We start from the raw sequence: 18,316 nt of genomic DNA, 5'->3' as shown, positions 1-18,316 counted from the left end.
GAAATAGGCTCTTTGTGATGTCCAACTACTGTGTCGGGTTGACAGCAGCATGGCAGGCCTATGGACCCTAGTGGACTCTTGGGCCTGGTAGTGTTATTCCAACAGAATGGTGTCAGCGTTTCCCTGCAGGATTGCTCAAGTGTGGCACTTTCTTGCAGGGGTTCTCAAACTGTGGCCCGCTGAGACGTTTATGCGCCCGCTGGGTTATAGCAAATGGGCTGAGGAGCAGAGACAGAGCTTTTGTTTTTACTATAATCTGGCCTCCAACAATCTGAGGGACAGTGAACTGGCCCCCTATTTAAAAAGTTTGAGGACCACTGAAACCTTAAGGGAACTATGGGGGAATCACACAAATAGTTAATAACAAATCCAGGGCTTGAACTAAGTTCCTCTTGATGTAAATCCAGGACCTTTCCCACTGCAACTTATAGACTCATTTCCTTTACAATCTATAATAGGGAACAAGGGCGATATTCCTTCTGTTGTTACACCAAATTACTCAGCTTTTAGATACTATCAGCAGTGATAGATCACTTCTGCTACAGTGCTTCCTGGTTATCTAGTGGAGACAAATTTTGTAAGGGCAAGGGAGAGTCATCTAACATGCCAGGTGAAGCCTTGTATTTATCATTAATCCCTTACTATAAAATGGATAGCTTGAAGAGCTTTTTGTTGTTTGTTCTAATCTATTACATCCTGCACAGTGTGAATGGAATGATTTAACTTCAAAAGTTCTTTTCATTGGCTTCTCCATTTCTCAGCTTTTAGATCATTTATGCATTGTTCTTGAAGATTGGAATTACTGGAAGCTCATCTATCTGACATGTAGTCAGTGAGAGATTTGTATTCTCTCACACTTAGTCATTCAATTTGTTTATTTCTGCAGTATAAATTCTGGCACAAATGTCTCTCTGCTCTGGTTATTGGAAGTCTCTATGCAGCACAACTCAATACACACAGACATATAAATATATACACACTTTTTCTGTAAAACAAATAAACATTTATAAAGTACTTATTATGCGCCAAAAACGGTTTTATTTGTGGTTCATTTCAAATATATTACAAAAGTATGTTGTAATTTATGTTTTTAAATGTTTAATTTTTTTTTTTAGTGGTCTGGTTTACTGTTTAAGGTTGGGTGTGGAAGAAGTAGGGAATGAAGGAGCAATCATGATACCCTACATCTATCTCTTGGAGTGATGGGCCAGATCTGAAGTACCAAACCCTCATCAGCACCAAAGGCATCTTTTAAACAATAACATAACGATAGAGTTGTTGTTCAGTCATTCCAGTCATGTCTGACTCTTTGTGATCTCATTTGGGGTTTTCTTGGAAAAGATACTGGAGTGCTTTACTATTTTTCTCTCTAGGTCATTTTACAGGTGAAGAAAGTAAGGGGAAGAGGATTAATTTACTTTCCCAGTAAAAGTCTGAGGCTAGATTTGAATTCAGCCCTTGCTGACTGCAGAGCTGACTCTCTATCCACTGTACTTCCTTGCTGTCCCATAATAATGGTTATTTAAGGTGAATTTCTGTCAAAATATCAGCTATTATATTTTGTGAGTTATGTTGTTTTACATGGCTATTAAAACTGTCATCTAATTTTTCTTCTCATCTGAAGAAAACTATCAAGAAACTTGAATATAGGGGAAAACAACAAGATATAGAAGAAATTAAAAAAAGAAAAGTATAAAGATGACATATTGAGCAAAGGTCAGGTCTGGTGAATTTAATGCTACATTTGATTAAAAACAAACAAACCTGAAAAACGACTTGTTACTCAAAGGTTGAATCTGATTTTAGGCCAGTAACTCCTTAGTTTAGTGACCTGATTTTGGGTGGAGTATCAACAACCTGAGGACAGGGATTCCTTAGTTTTAATCTTTCCTTTTCCAATTCACTTCTTGGCAAATTATAAACAAGTAGCATGTCTGTTGGTTTACACTGCATTCACAGATAAAGAAAATACCTCACTAGCTTTCTCCAGAAAGTACTAGTTATCAATAGAGACTAAGTTATTTTAAAAAAAAGTATTGATATTCATCTAGATCTGTGGATCATTATTATAATAGCCCAATCCTCATATTCAGGAATAATGTAAATGCAACCAAACATCAGAACCATATATTAAAGTCAATCAGCCAATATATATTTATTAAGTTCTAAATGCTACCAAAAAATACAGAGCCCTGGATTTTGGCTGAACTGAAATTTAATTTCATTCTTCTCACGATATCACACTAAATATTCCAAGCCCTAAAGAGGACTGCAACAACATTCTTGATTTGTCTGCAGAAACAGAAAAGCTGGAACTGTCAACACTGCTTCTGCAGTTATTTAAAATACATTATGCCATATTATATGATTTGCTACTTCACAAAGTTTTAACACGTCTGCTTCTATAAATGTATGCTGCAGTTGGAGCCATATTGAGCATGTCTAATAAAAATCTCTATAGTCTCAAAGCTTTTATCACTCTTTTACCTGGAGATTTGAAATTAGATACACAGATCACTTCCGCAAATGTATACTGAAACCAGTTCTCATCCCACGGTTGTTTTCCCCATATATCTCAATGCCTTTCCAATATGTCACATTTACTTTAGTAGATCAATTAATGCGGGGAAAAAAAATAGTCAAAAATAATTTGAGATCTCAAGAAGATCCTTTCATATACTCTTCTTTCCTTGAACAGAAAACTATTTATAAATAACATATCTTACTTGTTAGCAACCAAGCGCATGACAGTCCAGTCTTTTGGAAACATCTCAGGCCGTATCAGTATTCGAAACACAGTAAAAATCTGCAGCAGGAAATCCTGAGAGAGAATGGAAAAAAATATATGTATATTTTTTTTTTCTGATTTTATGGTAATTGCTAACACATTCAAGTGAAAACAGAAAAGAAACATCAAAAATTGCTGAAGCTAATTGCACTTTCTAAACAAAACTTCAGAAGAGAGAAGCAACATATTTCAGCAAGTTAACCACAGAGCATCTTCCTATCCTTTAACTCTCCTAATTACACTCCATAAACTTTTAATGGTTTTGCTGTTATTATTTAGATATATTTGCCTATGACCCCTTTTGGTATTTTCTTAGCAAAGATACTTTCCCATTTCTTTCTCCAGATCATTTTACAGATCAGGAAACTGAGGCAAACATAGTTAAGTAACTTACCTAGGGTCACATAGCTACCAAATATCAGGGGTAGGATTTGAAGTCAGATCTTCCTGGCTCCAGGCCCAGCACTCTATCCACTGCACCACCTAGTTGCCACTGTATTTAGATAGAAGAAAACGAGTGGAAGACTTCTAGCAACATGCAGAAGGCAAAAGCCAATCACATCAGGAAGCTGAGGTGGTTCAGTGGATAGCGTTCTGGACTTGGAATTAGGAAGCCCTAGTTCAAATTCAGCTTCAGACGCTAATTGTGTGGATCAAATGAGCTAATTGCCTCTTTTTGTATCCTCCAAACTTAGCACAGTATCTGGCATATATCTTAATCTACATTTAATTTACTGATATTTTCTTTTTCATAGTGCTAAGACTTTTTAAAGTAGAAGAAATTTTGATGATTCTAGGATCATGTTTCTTTTTGTCAATTTAAAAATGTATTTAACTCAAAACATCTCAAACAAAACTCCATTTTCATAATTATATATATATATCTCCTCCATCTAAGGGGATGATGCCCTGAGGACAGAAATCAAGCTTTTACTTTATCTTCAGTTGTAACTTCTTAGCACTTAGTAGGTGCTTAAGAAATATGCATGGATTGATTGGACTGAGAACATAAAAAGCACTAGTCCTATTGATCAGAGACCTGGGTGGCTTAGTGGACAGATATCTGAATTTGGAGTCCAGTCAGGAAAAGGTGAGTTTCAAATGCTGACTCAGCACTAGTTGCCTGACTCTGGGCAAGACATTCAATTCTCTCACTCTCAAATCCATCTCTGTAAAATAGGGAAAATAACAGTAGCTACTTTACAGAGCTGTGGAGAAGATCAAATGCCATACTAATGGCAATCCCTTGTAATCCTCAAGTGATTATGTGAAGGGTAGTTATTATAATTCACATCACTCTCAACTTCAGGTACTTCATCTAGAATGAGAAGGGGAGACTAACAGATCATTACGCTTCCTTCCAATTCTAATAGGTTATCTAAGAATGGGTTTTAACACCAATCATCAATAAGTATTAAACACCTACTTAGTAATTGTTAGTGAGCTAGATACAGGGGATACAAAAGAGTACATGCCCCTATAGAATGAAAAGGACTTGTCAAATCTTTTGTCTGACTGTAAAGCATTTTTCAAAAAATCAAACTTTGAGAAGGACAAGAAAGAACTCTGAAGGTTTAAAGACACTCTTCAAAGATGATAGGCCAGAGGGATGGACACATTTGCAAAAAAGCTCCTTTTGAATTGACCAAGCAGAATAACCTGACAAAGGATCTCGTTACTCTGGAAGATGGATGCCCTTTTCTAAAATAGATATCTAATGGGGCATCAAAATTCTGCCACAATATTATACCCTGTTTTGGAAGGGAACAGAGAAAATAAAATAGATTTTGCAAAAATAAAATTGACTGCTCACTTCCTCTCTGTGTATGTGTGTGTCTGTTTCCATCTCTGTCTTTGTCTTTCTATCTCTGTTTCTCTCTCCATCCTTTCATCCTATCCTTCCCCTTTCTCTTTCTCTTGCTTTCTTCTTTATCTCTCCTTCTTTTCTCCCCTCCCTATCCTTTGTGTGTGTCTCTGTCCTACTTTATCTCTTTCCATTTAGTTCTCTTATAAAATTCTTATAGAATAATTAAAAAAACAAATTCCAAATTAAAAAAGAGACTGCTAATACTAGAGGTCTCAGGAAAATATGCTTCCACTTTACTGATGTGTTTGAAATGTAGCAGTAAAATGTTATAAACAAAAATGCTGGAATTTGTTTAATAATAAATCCAGTAACAAATCTGTTAAACATGTAAGGTGAGATTAAATGAGATTAAAGTTGTCACTCAAATCAATAGAAGACAGAAAGAGAAAAATGTAAAAATACATTTCTTGTTTATGATATGGCATTTTCCAGATATAATCTAACAGTTTTTTAATCAAATTAATAAATATTTTGACCACATTTTTGTTTTTTGTTTTTTTTTCATTTATTCATATCTCTATTTGTTATAACCTCCAGATGGAGATCATTGGATTTGGAGATCTGTTTACAAATAGGAAGTCACTAACTTGTAAAAATAGCCATTAATGGGCTCTGTTCATTTAGTCAACAAGAACTCAATCATTTGTACAACCAATATGTCAGAGAGGGATTAGTGCATGTTCTCTTGCATGTCCAAGTACATACACACGTCTACTTACCTTTCTTTATTTGTCCTGTGCTTAGCATAGGCCTGGCACAAAGTAAGGACCTTAATAAATGTTTACTGCCTAGGGTAAGATTTTTTTTTTAATCTATTTTTTTCAGGGTAGAGGAGAGGGTTAAACTTAAGTGCTTCAACATATCCAAGGTGCTATTTCCAATAATATTCTTTAAACTTTTCTCTAAAAATTTACTTTTATTGTATTAAATGTTCTTCCTCAGAAAAAAAGATGTTTTTTCTTCATCTAACAATAATTAGTAATAGATTTCTTTTTAGTATGCAAGTAAAACAATACTCATATTGTTTAGCAATGTCTAACAATGATAAAAACACAGAAATAAATTAAAGGTCACATACTCCACTAATTTTAAGTTGGTACGATGAATGCAATTATATCATTTGCTTCAGACAACAAATAAAAGTCTCTCATCACATTCTTTGTAATTCTCAAAACCCTATACTGCTTCCTGTTGTTCAGTCATGTCTGACTTTTTGAGACCCCATTTAGGGTTTTTTTGGACAAAGATATTGGATTGGTTTGCCATTTCCTTCTCCAGCTCATCTTACAAATAAGGAAACTGAAGCAAACATGGTTAAGTGGCTAGCACGGAGTCACACAGTAAGTACCTGAGGCCTGTTTGTAACTCAGGGAGATGAGTCTTCCTAATTTGATATCCAACATTTTATCCATTTCACCACTGACCTGCCCCTTCTCTACCCTCCCAGCTCGAGTCAAATCAGAGGCAAGTAGAAGTTATTTCAGAAAATTATGCTTTCCAAATATCAGATTTTCAATCTCTAATATCTTTATAATACATTCATTATCTAAAATAGTAAAAGTTTCCATATTCAAATAAAAGAAATGAAGGCACTTCATTAAGTTTTTAAAAAGAAAAAGCAGAAGTGGCTTCATAATGCAAGGAAAGAAGTGCAGGGAGACTGGCTGTTCTCAGGACTAACAGAAGTAAATCACATAAATTAATTCAAGCCATTTTTTAAAAATTCAGAACAGTGAATTAATATTAACTCTACTATCTTCACAAGGGACTTGGCTTCAAATTGATATGCTGATGTTTAAAAGTGAATTCCTTCCACCCAAATAAAATGTGAATGTTTGGAGAGCAGAGGACAATTTTATTTTGCTTGGCATATAGATGGCAACAAATACATGTTTGCTTATTAATTGAATTAAATACTGAAAAACAAGTTCTGATTAAAAGAAAGTTTGTAGATTATTTCAACAACGTTCTTGATTATCCAGGAATGTCAAGTATGGATTACAGTACCCACAAGAGATGGTTCAATAATATCACAGCACGAATTAGAAGAAAAGGTATAATGAAGAAGAGCTCCTTTGGTAGATTCCCCAAGTCTTCATCCACTGATTGAATGTAACAATGGCAAAGGCTTTTACTGTACCTTGGAAATTTATTATTATTATTATGTGATTTCTGAAGGCAAAACTTGGATTGGGGGTAAGGAGTAATAGCAAAGGCATTTTCCTGTTCACATAAGAAAAAAACTTTTGCTTTGAGAAGTTTTATGTCAATTAGAGCTATTATTCTGAAATCCTTTACAGGGTTTAGGAAATACAGTTATAATTCACAGAAAGTCACAGAAAAAACCCGAGAGATCCCCTCATCAAATCTTTTCACTTTATGCCTCAGTATAACAGGCATATAAGGCCCTTGAATCATACCAACTTCAGAAACGGGGGGTGAATGCAATGTCATTTATTAAAAAGAATGCTTAAAGAATGAACTAAGAGGACAAACTGTTAGATTCTTCAAGCACTGGACCAAAGGATGTCTGCTTTTTAAGAACACTGCCTTTTTCTACTTAAAAAGGAAGGATGGGTCATGGTGCCAAATGAACTAGTGGAAAAAGTGTTCAAAGTAGTAATTCCCACCTAATGATAACAGATTCTTTCAGAAGTCATATTTTTCCTGTGGATTATTAACCTATATGAAACAGCTAGATGGCACAGTGGACTGAGCACAGCATTTGGAATCAGGAAGATTCACTTTCATGACTTCAAATCTGGTTTTAGAAACTGACAAGTTGTGTTAGCCTGGGCAAGTCACTTCACTCAATTTGCCTCAGTTTCCTCATGTGTAAAAATGACTGGAGAAGGAAATGGCAAACCACTCAAGTATTTTTAGTAAGAAAACCCCAAATAGGGTTAAAAAGAGTTGGATATGACTGAAATGACTCAATAACAAAAAATAACCTATGCAGAATATTTGTTCTATTATTCACATTTATGGATGGTAAAAAAAATTGTAGCATAATCAAACATTTAAAAATCATACATCTCTAGTTCTTGGGAGCTATCTAATTTAACCCTCTCAAAGTAAGATCAATAGAAGAAAATTAACTGGTATAAGATAATCTAGGTAGAGTCAGAAGTAGAATTTGAATCTAGGACCTGACTCTACAGTCAGTGTTCTTTCCATTGTAACATATGACCTTTAGAAATAAATTTTTAGGTGACAAAATTAAAGCCATCTATAGTTATATGAAAAAAATTCTCTAAATCACTCATGATTAGAGAATTGAAAATTAAAACAACTCTGACGTGCACTCTCATTTTCTCTGATGATGACAGGAAAAGATAATGACAAATGTTGGCGGGGATGTGGAAAAACTGGCACATTAATGCATTGTTGGTGGAGTTGTGAACTGATCCAAACATTCTAGAGAGCAATCTGGAACTATGCCCAAAGGGCTATAAAACTGTGTATACCCTTTGGTCCAGCAGTACCACTACTGGATCTGTATCCCAAGGAAATCATAAAGGAGGAAAAAGGACCTACATGTGATACAAAAAGGGGCTAAAGACAATCCCTACACTTCAGGAACATAAAATCTAATGAGTAAGATGACAACAAAGAAAAAATGTCCTTCATTATTGTGCTTGAATGCAATTAAAGTGAATACATTAATAATATCTAAATAAAGTACATTAATATCTACATTTTATAAACCACTTGGAGATCACAACTACATTATAAGAAAAAAACAAACTGTAAATAGGTCTTATGTTTTAAGAATTCTGGAAATTTTTATTATTTTTATAATTATTAGATTCATCATCTCATTTTTATGAAAAATGGGAGAGGGAATTTGCAACATTCTACACTAATGAAAACAAATTTATGAAAGAAAGATAGCTTCTGATGCAGAAAGCTGTCTGGAAGGTCAAATTTTGCTTTCAAAAAATACGTACACTATTTCTATGGTTGATTACTTATGTCTGATTCTTCATGTCCCCAGTTGGAGCTTTCTTTGCAAGGGGACCGCAATGGTTTATCATTTCCTTTTTTAGCCCATTTCACAAAACTGTGACAGAAAATATATATACCAAGGAATATTTGTGCCCAGGGTTACATAGCTAATTAATGTCTGAAGCTGGACTTAAAACTTCTGAAGATGAAACACCTTGATTCTCAACCCAGTGCTGCTCTCTCTGTTGTTGAATCATTTTTAGTTATATCTAACTTTACATGATCTCATTTGGGGTTTTCTTGTCAAAGACACTGGTGAAGATTGCCAATTTTTTTTCTACAGCTCTTTTTCACAGATGAAGAAACTGAGGCAAACAGGCTTAAGTAACTTGCCCATGGTATACCCAAAGCTGGATTTGAACTTAGGTCCTTCTGACTCCAATTCTGGGGCTCTAGGTACTGTGCCAACTAGTTGCCCTCGTTAATTCTACATAGATGCAAACCTATGCAAATAATTCTGATCAACAAAGAACAGGAGTTTTATGGGTTCACATATGTTGAACAATAAGGAATATGTGCAAAGCTGTAGCCCACAGAACAGGGTGGGTGTATAATGAAGCAGCACAGGCTGATGTAGAACAAGTCTAATCACTATTCAGTTATTTTCCTCGCCTCCAGTTTTAAGGTTTCTTTTTAATTTGTCATATTCCAGTGAAGGAAAAACTTCAAACAACTGAAAGTCTTGGCACTCATGTCTGAGCTCCTCTATACTTTATACTGACACCAACAAAAAGCTGTTTTTTTTTTTTATGTACTTCAGTTGATAAAGGAGAAAGAATGCATACTGTTCATGCCATAATTAATCAAAAAGCCAGAAACCACTCAAGCAGCAACCTAAGAGACCTTCATGCTTCTTAAGCAAGAATATATTACTTTAGGCTTCTGATTCAGAGAACCCCTCTCAAAAACTTGGGTCAAATTATTCTTTGGTGAGAAATTAAAAATTGTGACAGAAAAATATATACCTAGGAATATTTGTGGAATATACCACCTACCTCACAAAGTAGTGGTGAGGGGGCAGTTAGGTGGTGCAATGGGTAGAGCACCAACCCTGAAATCAGGAGAATCTGAGTTCAAATCTAGTTGTGTGACCCTGGGCAAGTCACTTAACCCCAATTGCCTCAGGGGAAAAAATTGTAGTGAGATCTAAAGGAGATGATAGATTATGTCAACCATAAAACTATATAATGAAGAAAATTAATTTTAATGTTGTATTAAAATTATAATGTAACATTCCAGTTTGTAGAATCAGGATCAGGAATTTGATGAGAGGAAAAGTCTTATACCAGTACAGATCTGTAGCTACTTGACCACTTATAGAACAGTCCAGGATTAAATAGCCAATAGGAATCCAAAGTACTTGATCTACCTGATTCTGAAGCTGGTAAATTTTATTCACTACAACAGGCTCTCTCTGTAACAAAGTATACTAATTAAATGTTATTATCATCAAATCATAAACTCTTACAGAGAGAGAAAAGCTTAAATTCTAATACAGTCTATAGAAATTCTCCTCATCCTTGATAATTAGGTTCCTCCTACCCATAGATTAATCATACCCTGAACTCTGTCTTAAAATCTGTTTACTCATATCAACATAAATGTTAGCTATTGCTATCATTATTAGATGACATGGTTTCGAAGACCTATTCTGGTTACCCTTTTTAGTGAACATTATTGAACTTATTTCTATCTTTTTTAACATGCAGTGCCCTTAAAATAATTCTCCAAGTGTGATCTGATAAGGAAGACTAGCATTATATCTTTTCCTTTGCATCCTTTGCTTGGGACTTTATACATTTTAATGAACTCAGCCTAAGATTGACTTTTTTTTTCCTTTTGGCAGTCACATCACATTACTGATTCATTGATCTGCAATTAACTAAAATTCCTATATCTTTTTTACATAGACAGCTGTTAAGCCAAACCTCTTCCATACAACATCTGATCAGCTGATTTTGTGAACCTAAGTGCAATTATTCAGAGTAGTCTGTATTATTTCATCTTTTATACTTGATCTTTTATTTCAACCCACTGAGATCCTTTTGAATTCCATTTCTGTTATCTGCATATGAATTATATATATTCCACTTTCATGTCATACACAACTTTGATCAGCATGTTTTCTAAGTCTTAAATCATTACTAAAATCGTTTAACAGGACAGGCTTAAGACCAGAGCTTTATGGGATGTGACTTAGAGACTCCCTTATACTTTGACTTCAATCTGCGAATCAAAGATTATTCACCTAACCGTAATATCAGTTAGCACACATTTCTTCATCTTGTTCAAAAAATTTCATATGAAACCTTGTTAAACGCTTGATGAAATCTAGATGTGATATAGTAAAAGGTTAAGATGGAATATTTGAAAGCACACAGAACACTAAGTTCTAGTTCAGCATTTGACATTTTCTTGTCATATAACTTTGGGCAAGTCTTCAAGTTCCATGAATTTCACTTTCTTCATTTCCAAAATGTACAATGAAAGATTTCTGTATATAATATTCAAATGAGCAATACATTCTGGAACAATATCAAAATACATACCACTGGGGGCAATGGATAGAGCTTGAGCCCTGAAGTCAGGAGGACCTGAGTTCAAATCAAACCTTAGACACTTAACATCTCCTAGCTGTGTGATCCTGGGCAAATCACTTAACCCCAACTGCCTCAACAACAACAACAAAATACAAACCACTGGCATCTCTGAGAGGAGCATAGTACCAGGTATACTGTAATTATTCAGCGAAAATTAGCCATGTTTTCAGAGTTAACAATGTATTCAAACTGTCAATGGAAAGTATTGGCTTAGAAGATTGCTTATCTATCCAAACTTAACAGAGATGCATGCACAAAGCTATGAAAATGTCCAGAGAAAATATTCAAATTAACAACGTACAACAAAAGATAGACATCTATAGAGTAAAATAGTTTCAAACATATTCCAGTTAAGCTGAAAAGTATTTTAAAATGACTAAATTAGTGAAAAATGAGTTTTTACACTTTGTAGGTTTTAATGTATTTTTATTTCTGTGTAAAACAATCCTTTCCAACATCCCTGAATTAGTTTTTAACTTGCCAAATTAAAATATTTTCAGAAATAAATAGAAATAATATGAAACTAAGAAACTAGATAGAAAGTTACCAGCAACGATAGCCAGGTGAGGGAGATTGGTATTTTCCTCCTCATGCAACCAAGTAGCATAATAAGTTGAAATGAGAGTTAGAAGCCAATGAGCTAGAATTCTACAATGCAAGAATATCAAGAGCCACATTTAAACTATCCTAAACATTGCTTCCAATGAAATCCAAATCTGGATGTAGTGGAAAAGACTAGGAATTAATAAAAAGAATTAGATTACTTCTTGCTCTCATTGATAAGTCTATTAAATCATTCAAAATGGGGAGGGGATGTCTGTGGCATTGCTAGAAATTTTGATCCCCCAAAAATGTAATATAAAGACTAGTTAGCAATGTTATGTGCTAGAAAAAAATGGAGAAGGTGGATTCTTTCTATATTGGCACTGCCAGGGTTTTCAGTGAGTAGGTAGAGAGCCAGTAGTTCTTATGTATATTCAGATAGTGATCCTGGGACTCTTCTATCTGTTGGGTCTATATTATATGGGGCTACTTGGGCAGCTTGGATATGTACAATCTCTTAAAATATTAGTGTCAACTTTTATATTTCCCTTTTGCATTGTTGACAAATATTGATTTACACATCTTTTAGAGATATCAATTGATCCCTCTGAATTGTAGTCAAATGACTTACTTAAGATATTATTTGTGACCAATACATGAATCTTTTATGTCTTCATTCATGCAGTTCTCATTTAGCCACATATCTGTGGCCTTCAGAAAAGTTATTGGAAATAGTTTCTGCAATTTGTCTAAAATCTCAAAAGTGCTTTCATAGTTGCTGAACTAGAAAAGCTTTTTGTGGCTTTGAATACTAAACATCAGAAAAATCAGTATTGAAACAAATGCATTTTGTAAGTGCTCTAATACAGCTAAACCCTGTTACAAAATTCTTTGCTGTATTATGCATTTAGTTAAACTGCAGATCTGGCATTCTCTGGGGACAGAGTCAGCCTATAAGACATTGCTAAGAAAGTCTATCTTCTGTATCTTATCTTACTTTCTTGACAGGAATCAAATGATGAAGTCCTACAGTATTGGGAAACAGTACTCTGATAAATCCTGTGAAATGATAAAACCACCCAACTTCACACAAGCCAGAATTAATTAAAGTTTCAAGTGATGGTTTTGTACCTATTGAATTCTGGATTATCTTAAGATCTATTTTAGTCACATTGGTTAAAAGTCTCTAAATTGCTAAAGTTAATATTAGTAGATAGAGCTATCACAAGTAAAAACAATATGCAGGAACAGGACCATTGGTTGACTTTACTCTGCTGAGATGGCAATTTTTAATTATGCTAACATAGGGAATCCTTTATATTTTACAATCATTATCATTTCCCATAAGACATTTCAAGATGTTTTAAATATTTATTTATGGTTTCCAGAAACCACAAATCTTACACACTGGAAAAATTCAATTATATGTTTGATATGTCTAACTTTGCAGATAAGAAGTTTGAAGAAAATCACCTTCTAGTTTTTTGTATCAAAGAAGAAACTATGGCATGAACATGCCATAAAGCAAATAATCAAAAAAGCAATTTTCAATTTGATTGTATTAGAGCCATTTAGCTTCCAATTTATACTTATTAATTTAGATTAATTAGTTTAGATTCTCAAAGCATACACACACAATTGACTTCAATTTACCATTTTTGTGTAGTGAAAAAAAAAAACCGTTTAGAGTCATTTCACAAGTAGTAAACACAAATTAGCAGCAATGGGCTATACATTACCTTTGTCTTCCCTAAACCAATCCTAAAACTACTCAGCCATCTTACCTATCTCCACTAAACCTATACATTAACCAAATGAGGACTCATGTCACTAAGCATCTTTTATCTTGTTAAATTCAAAATCTTGTTAAATTTTAAAGATAAAAATATGTAAAGTGATTCACAAACCTTAAATAACTACATAACTGCATTTTATTAATGTCATCATCATCATCATCATCAGCCAGAATCACTCACTTTTCCCCTCCTGAAGTTCCTATACATACAGTCAAAAGATTTATACATAAAAAAGATCCCAAAGATCATTTAATTTCATCTGATTACTTTACAGATGAGGAAATCAAGACTTGGTGATTTGTCACACAGATAAGTGTGAGTGACACAGCTAAGACTTCTACTAATGTCTTCTGGCTCTGAATGCAGTGCTCTTCCTAATGTCCCACTCTGCAAGTAGATGTTTTTATATATGGTTGTTCAACATGTTGTTTTCTCTCATTTTCTTTTAATATATACCACTAACTTTCACTTAAGAAAATCTTTATTTTACTCCTCACTTTGTCCCTGCTCTCCACCCTGCCTTCTTTCTTCTCTTTTAATTTTTGTTCAATCACTCTAAGAATGTCTTTTCTCTTTCCTCTCAGTGTTTCTATCTATTTTAAGACCAAAAGACAAAAAACCCATTTAAGGGCAAGAAGCCCAGGGATAGTGCTAGAAAGACATCAATTTCAAGGAAAAGCTGACTGATAGTTGTGAAATTTAATTAGTCAAAAGAACCAATGCCATTAACCTCTAAATCCATTGAAAGTGTCTCCAAACTTCTTTTAAGTCACCACAGAAGTCTCAGTTACTTGCTCATCCCCTTCTAAATAAGCCTATCTTTCCTCAAATATCAGTATTCAAGGAAATAAATTTATTTTAAATTTTTTTTCTTTATTTTTTTTAAAATAGACATTGCTTTATGAATCGCATTGGGAGAAAAAAATCAGAACAAAAAAGAAAAACCATGGGAGAGATAAATAAATAAATAAATAAATAAATAAATAAATAAATAAATAAATGAATGAATGAATGAAAACCAGAAAAAAAGAAGTGCCCATAGCATGTCTTGATTTATATTCAGTCTCCTTAGTTCTTTTTGTGGATGCAGATACTATTTTCTGTTCAAAGTCTAGTGGGATTGCTTTAGATCACTGAACCACTGGGAAGAACCACGTCTTTCATAGCTGATTATTGCACATTCTTGCTGTTATTGTATACAATTTATTCCTAGTTCTGCTTGTTTCTCTCAGCATCAGTTCCTATAAAGATTTCCAAGTCTTTCTAAAATCAGCTTGTTCATCATTTTTTATAGAACAATAATATTTCATTACCTTCACATACCACAATTTGTTCAGCCATTCTCCAATTGATGGGCATTTACTCATTTTCCAATTCTTTGCTACCATAAAAAGAACTGCTACAAATATTTTTGCACATGTGAGTCCTTTTCCCTCCTTAACAATTTCTTTGGGATACAAACCCAATAGTGACACTGCTGGATCAAAGATGATACACATTTTGATAGCCCTTTGGGCATAATTCCAGATTGCTCTCTGGAATGTTTAGCTCAGTTTACAACTCCACCAACAATGCATTAGTGCCCCAGTTTTCCCACATCCCCTCCAACTTTTATCATTATCTTTTCCTGTCATTAAGAAAATAAAATTTAATATGTTACTTACCCAACTTTATTTTCTTAGGTTTTTTTTAATACGCGTTTAGCTTGTTCTTTGTGTAAGATTCTGTGCCACAAACTGGGAATACAAAGATATGAATGAAACACTCCCTGTCCTTAAGGAACTACTTATTCATAACTTGTGTATTTAGAATCCCAAATGCATTTTCCCATAGAAAGAACGCTGATGAAATTTTCCAAACCTGAGCACATTGGAATGCTCTCCCATGGACACTGCTGAATTAAGCATTTTAACTACCTTAAAAGTTTAATGGATTTTCATGGATTGATTTGGAAACTTTATCATCATTCTTTCTATGAGAAAATGCATTTGGGATCCTAAATAAACAAATTACACACATGTAGTTCCTTGAGGGTAGGGTCCAGATTTGAATTCCCAACACGGGGCATAGAATCTGATATATAGTATAAGCTCACTAACTTCATATTGAATTTTTGAAACTTTCAGAAGACAATAAGCTTATAAGATGAACTTATAAGATTTCCTTAAACTTCCTTAGTGTCATGAGAGCTGACATCTTTGTTATCCCAACTCTATATGACTTGTTAGTAATAACCATATGAGAGAAATAAATACTATAGAATCAGTCTTGCAATTGCAGGGGACATGTGAACTCAAGTAGCTCCAATTTATGTCTTAGCAGAAATCCCCTCTATGTTATCAATAAGTGGTCGTCCAGCTTTTTTTTTTTTTTTTAATACTTCCAATGATGAGGAATCCATTCATCACCACCTAAAGGAGCCCATTTCACTTTAGGATAGCTCTACACTTTGGTAAGTTTTTTCTTACCTTGAACTTTGATCTATATACCTCTGTTTTTCTATCCACTGCCCCTTTTCCTGTCCTTGGGGCCCAAGTAGAATATATGAAACCACATGATATCCATATTGTAACTTTTCAAATATTTGAGGACAGATTTCATGCTTTTTTCCCCCATCTCCTCCATGCCTCAAATACTCAATTCTCCTAAGTAAACACTCCTAGTTTGTTTTTCTTTCTTTCTTTTTTTTTTTTTTAAATCATCTTATAACATGGTCTGCCATTTTGGTTACCCCCTTCTAGAAAACTTTTAGATTATAAATATTATTTATGAAATATGACATGCAGTACTGAATACTATATTCCATATGTAATCATTATACAGAGTATAAATAGAGATTATAACATCTCTCATTCTGAACATTATGGCTTTCTTATGAGAAACTAAAAGATTACATCAGTATTTTTTGGCAGCCAAGGCATATAATTGATTCAAAATGATATTAAAATCCATTAAAAACCCCTAGGTTTTTTTCCCCCTATATACATGTAGTAGGAATAACTTTTACTATAAAATGTGCATTTAACTTGCAAAACCTTTAATTTACATTTTCCCATAACTTAATAAGAATTTCCAATTTTATTACTGTCAATGTACTGAGTTCCCACATCTATTATTGACTGGTTTTGAATGTTCATTTCTAAGAAATGCTTGTTAAATATTTCCATTATTTTTAGTGAAAATAGCTGTAATGATCAAGGCTGCTGAGTAGTTAGTAGATTTTTTTTTATTCTTTGCAGCAAACCTATACACAGGAGTCATGAGTCAAGTGAAAAGGCATGTGTAACACTTTTATAGATTTCTCCTGGATGTGTATGCATGTATAAATTATCACTGAAAAGAAAATCATCATAATCTGTCTTTGGAGAAAGTGCTTTTTGTTGCCTGAAATGAGAAACATGCATACCTTTATTCAGAGCTTATAACATACATTATTCTTGTTAAAGGGTATGTTAAAGTATTCTAAAGCAATATCCTACTCTACTTATTCATTTCTTTCAATGTATGTTTTGTTGCTTTTTTTAATATAATTCCTTAGTTTATAAAAATATGTAAAGGAGTTTTATATTGTACTTTCTTTTTTTTCTCTTTTTTTTCAAACATATGTATAATTTTCAACATTCAACCTTGAAAAACCTTATATTCCAAATTTTTTCCCTCCCTTCCCCCTCACCATCTCCCCTAGATGGCAAATAATCCATATATTGTACTTCCTAAACCTGTGACAAGCTGTTCTCTCTCTCCAGAGTTACCAATGACCTCTTAAATGCCAAAACTAATGATCTTTTCCCAATTGTCATCCTCCTTGACATCTCTGTAAGTTATCCACCTTTTATTTCTGACCGTTCTTTCATCTCTGGGTGTTCATTAAAAAGCTTTCTTGGTTCTCCTCCTAGTTTTCTGATTGCTTTTTCACAGTTTCCTTTTCTTGGTCTTCATGGAATTGAATGATCCTCTCTTTTCTCTAACCACTCCTCTACTTGATGACCTCATTAATTTCAATAACTTAATTAACATTTCCATCTAGATGACTCCTTGATCTAGATATCTCTAGCCTAGACTTTCTCCAAAACTCTATCCTGAAAAAAGCAACTGCATATGGGATATTTCAAACTGGAGGCTTCATAACTATCACGTATTCAATAATGAGTTCATTTTATTTCCTCGAAAAATGATTCTTCTTCTGAACATTTCTATTCCTATGAAATACATCACCATCCTTTCAGTCACTCAGATTTGCAATGTCAATGTCATCTTCAGCTTCTTATTCTCAGTCCATGTATTGTTACCAGATCTTTTCATTTCTATCTCTGCAATATTTCTCACATATTTTACCTTTTTTTGACACACATCACAGCAGCCATCATCCTAGGTCAAGCTCTATACTGACTTTTCCTGTGACCATTGCCATAGTCACCTATTTGTTCCTCCTGTCTCGTCTCTTCAAATTCCATTCTATTCTCCAAAAGCTATAAAAGTGATTTTCCTAAAGCATACCCAGATCTGATAATGTTCCTCTTTAATAAAAATCCACTAGCCCACTCTTATTTCAACCTTTCCTTCCCTCTGTATACTGCATGATAACACCACTTTATCCAAGTTGCTATTCCCTTTCTCACATTTATGCCTTTATACTGGCACATATCTGGAAGGCTCTCCCTCTAGCCCTGTGAACCCTGATGCCCCTTCAAGAATCAACTCAAACATCACTGCT

At 34.0% G+C, this 18,316-nt stretch overlaps 1 protein-coding gene across 3 annotated transcripts in view; it reads right to left on the bottom strand.

Annotated features, from left to right (window-relative positions):
• Positions 1 to 18,316, bottom strand: part of DOCK4 (dedicator of cytokinesis 4) — a 498,642-nt gene that overhangs the window by 91,373 nt on the left and 388,953 nt on the right. For all 3 annotated transcript variants that reach the window (XM_074268282.1, XM_074268284.1, XM_074268283.1), the window contains exon 27: positions 2,727 to 2,821. In XM_074268282.1, coding sequence (XP_074124383.1) covers positions 2,727 to 2,821 — 95 coding nt within the window. The remainder of the gene's footprint in view (positions 1 to 2,726; positions 2,822 to 18,316) is intronic.

This window comes from Sminthopsis crassicaudata, chromosome 5, assembly GCF_048593235.1.
Source record: "Sminthopsis crassicaudata isolate SCR6 chromosome 5, ASM4859323v1, whole genome shotgun sequence".
Taxonomy (NCBI): domain Eukaryota; kingdom Metazoa; phylum Chordata; class Mammalia; order Dasyuromorphia; family Dasyuridae; genus Sminthopsis; species Sminthopsis crassicaudata.
This window is presented reverse-complemented; position numbering and strand designations above follow the sequence as displayed.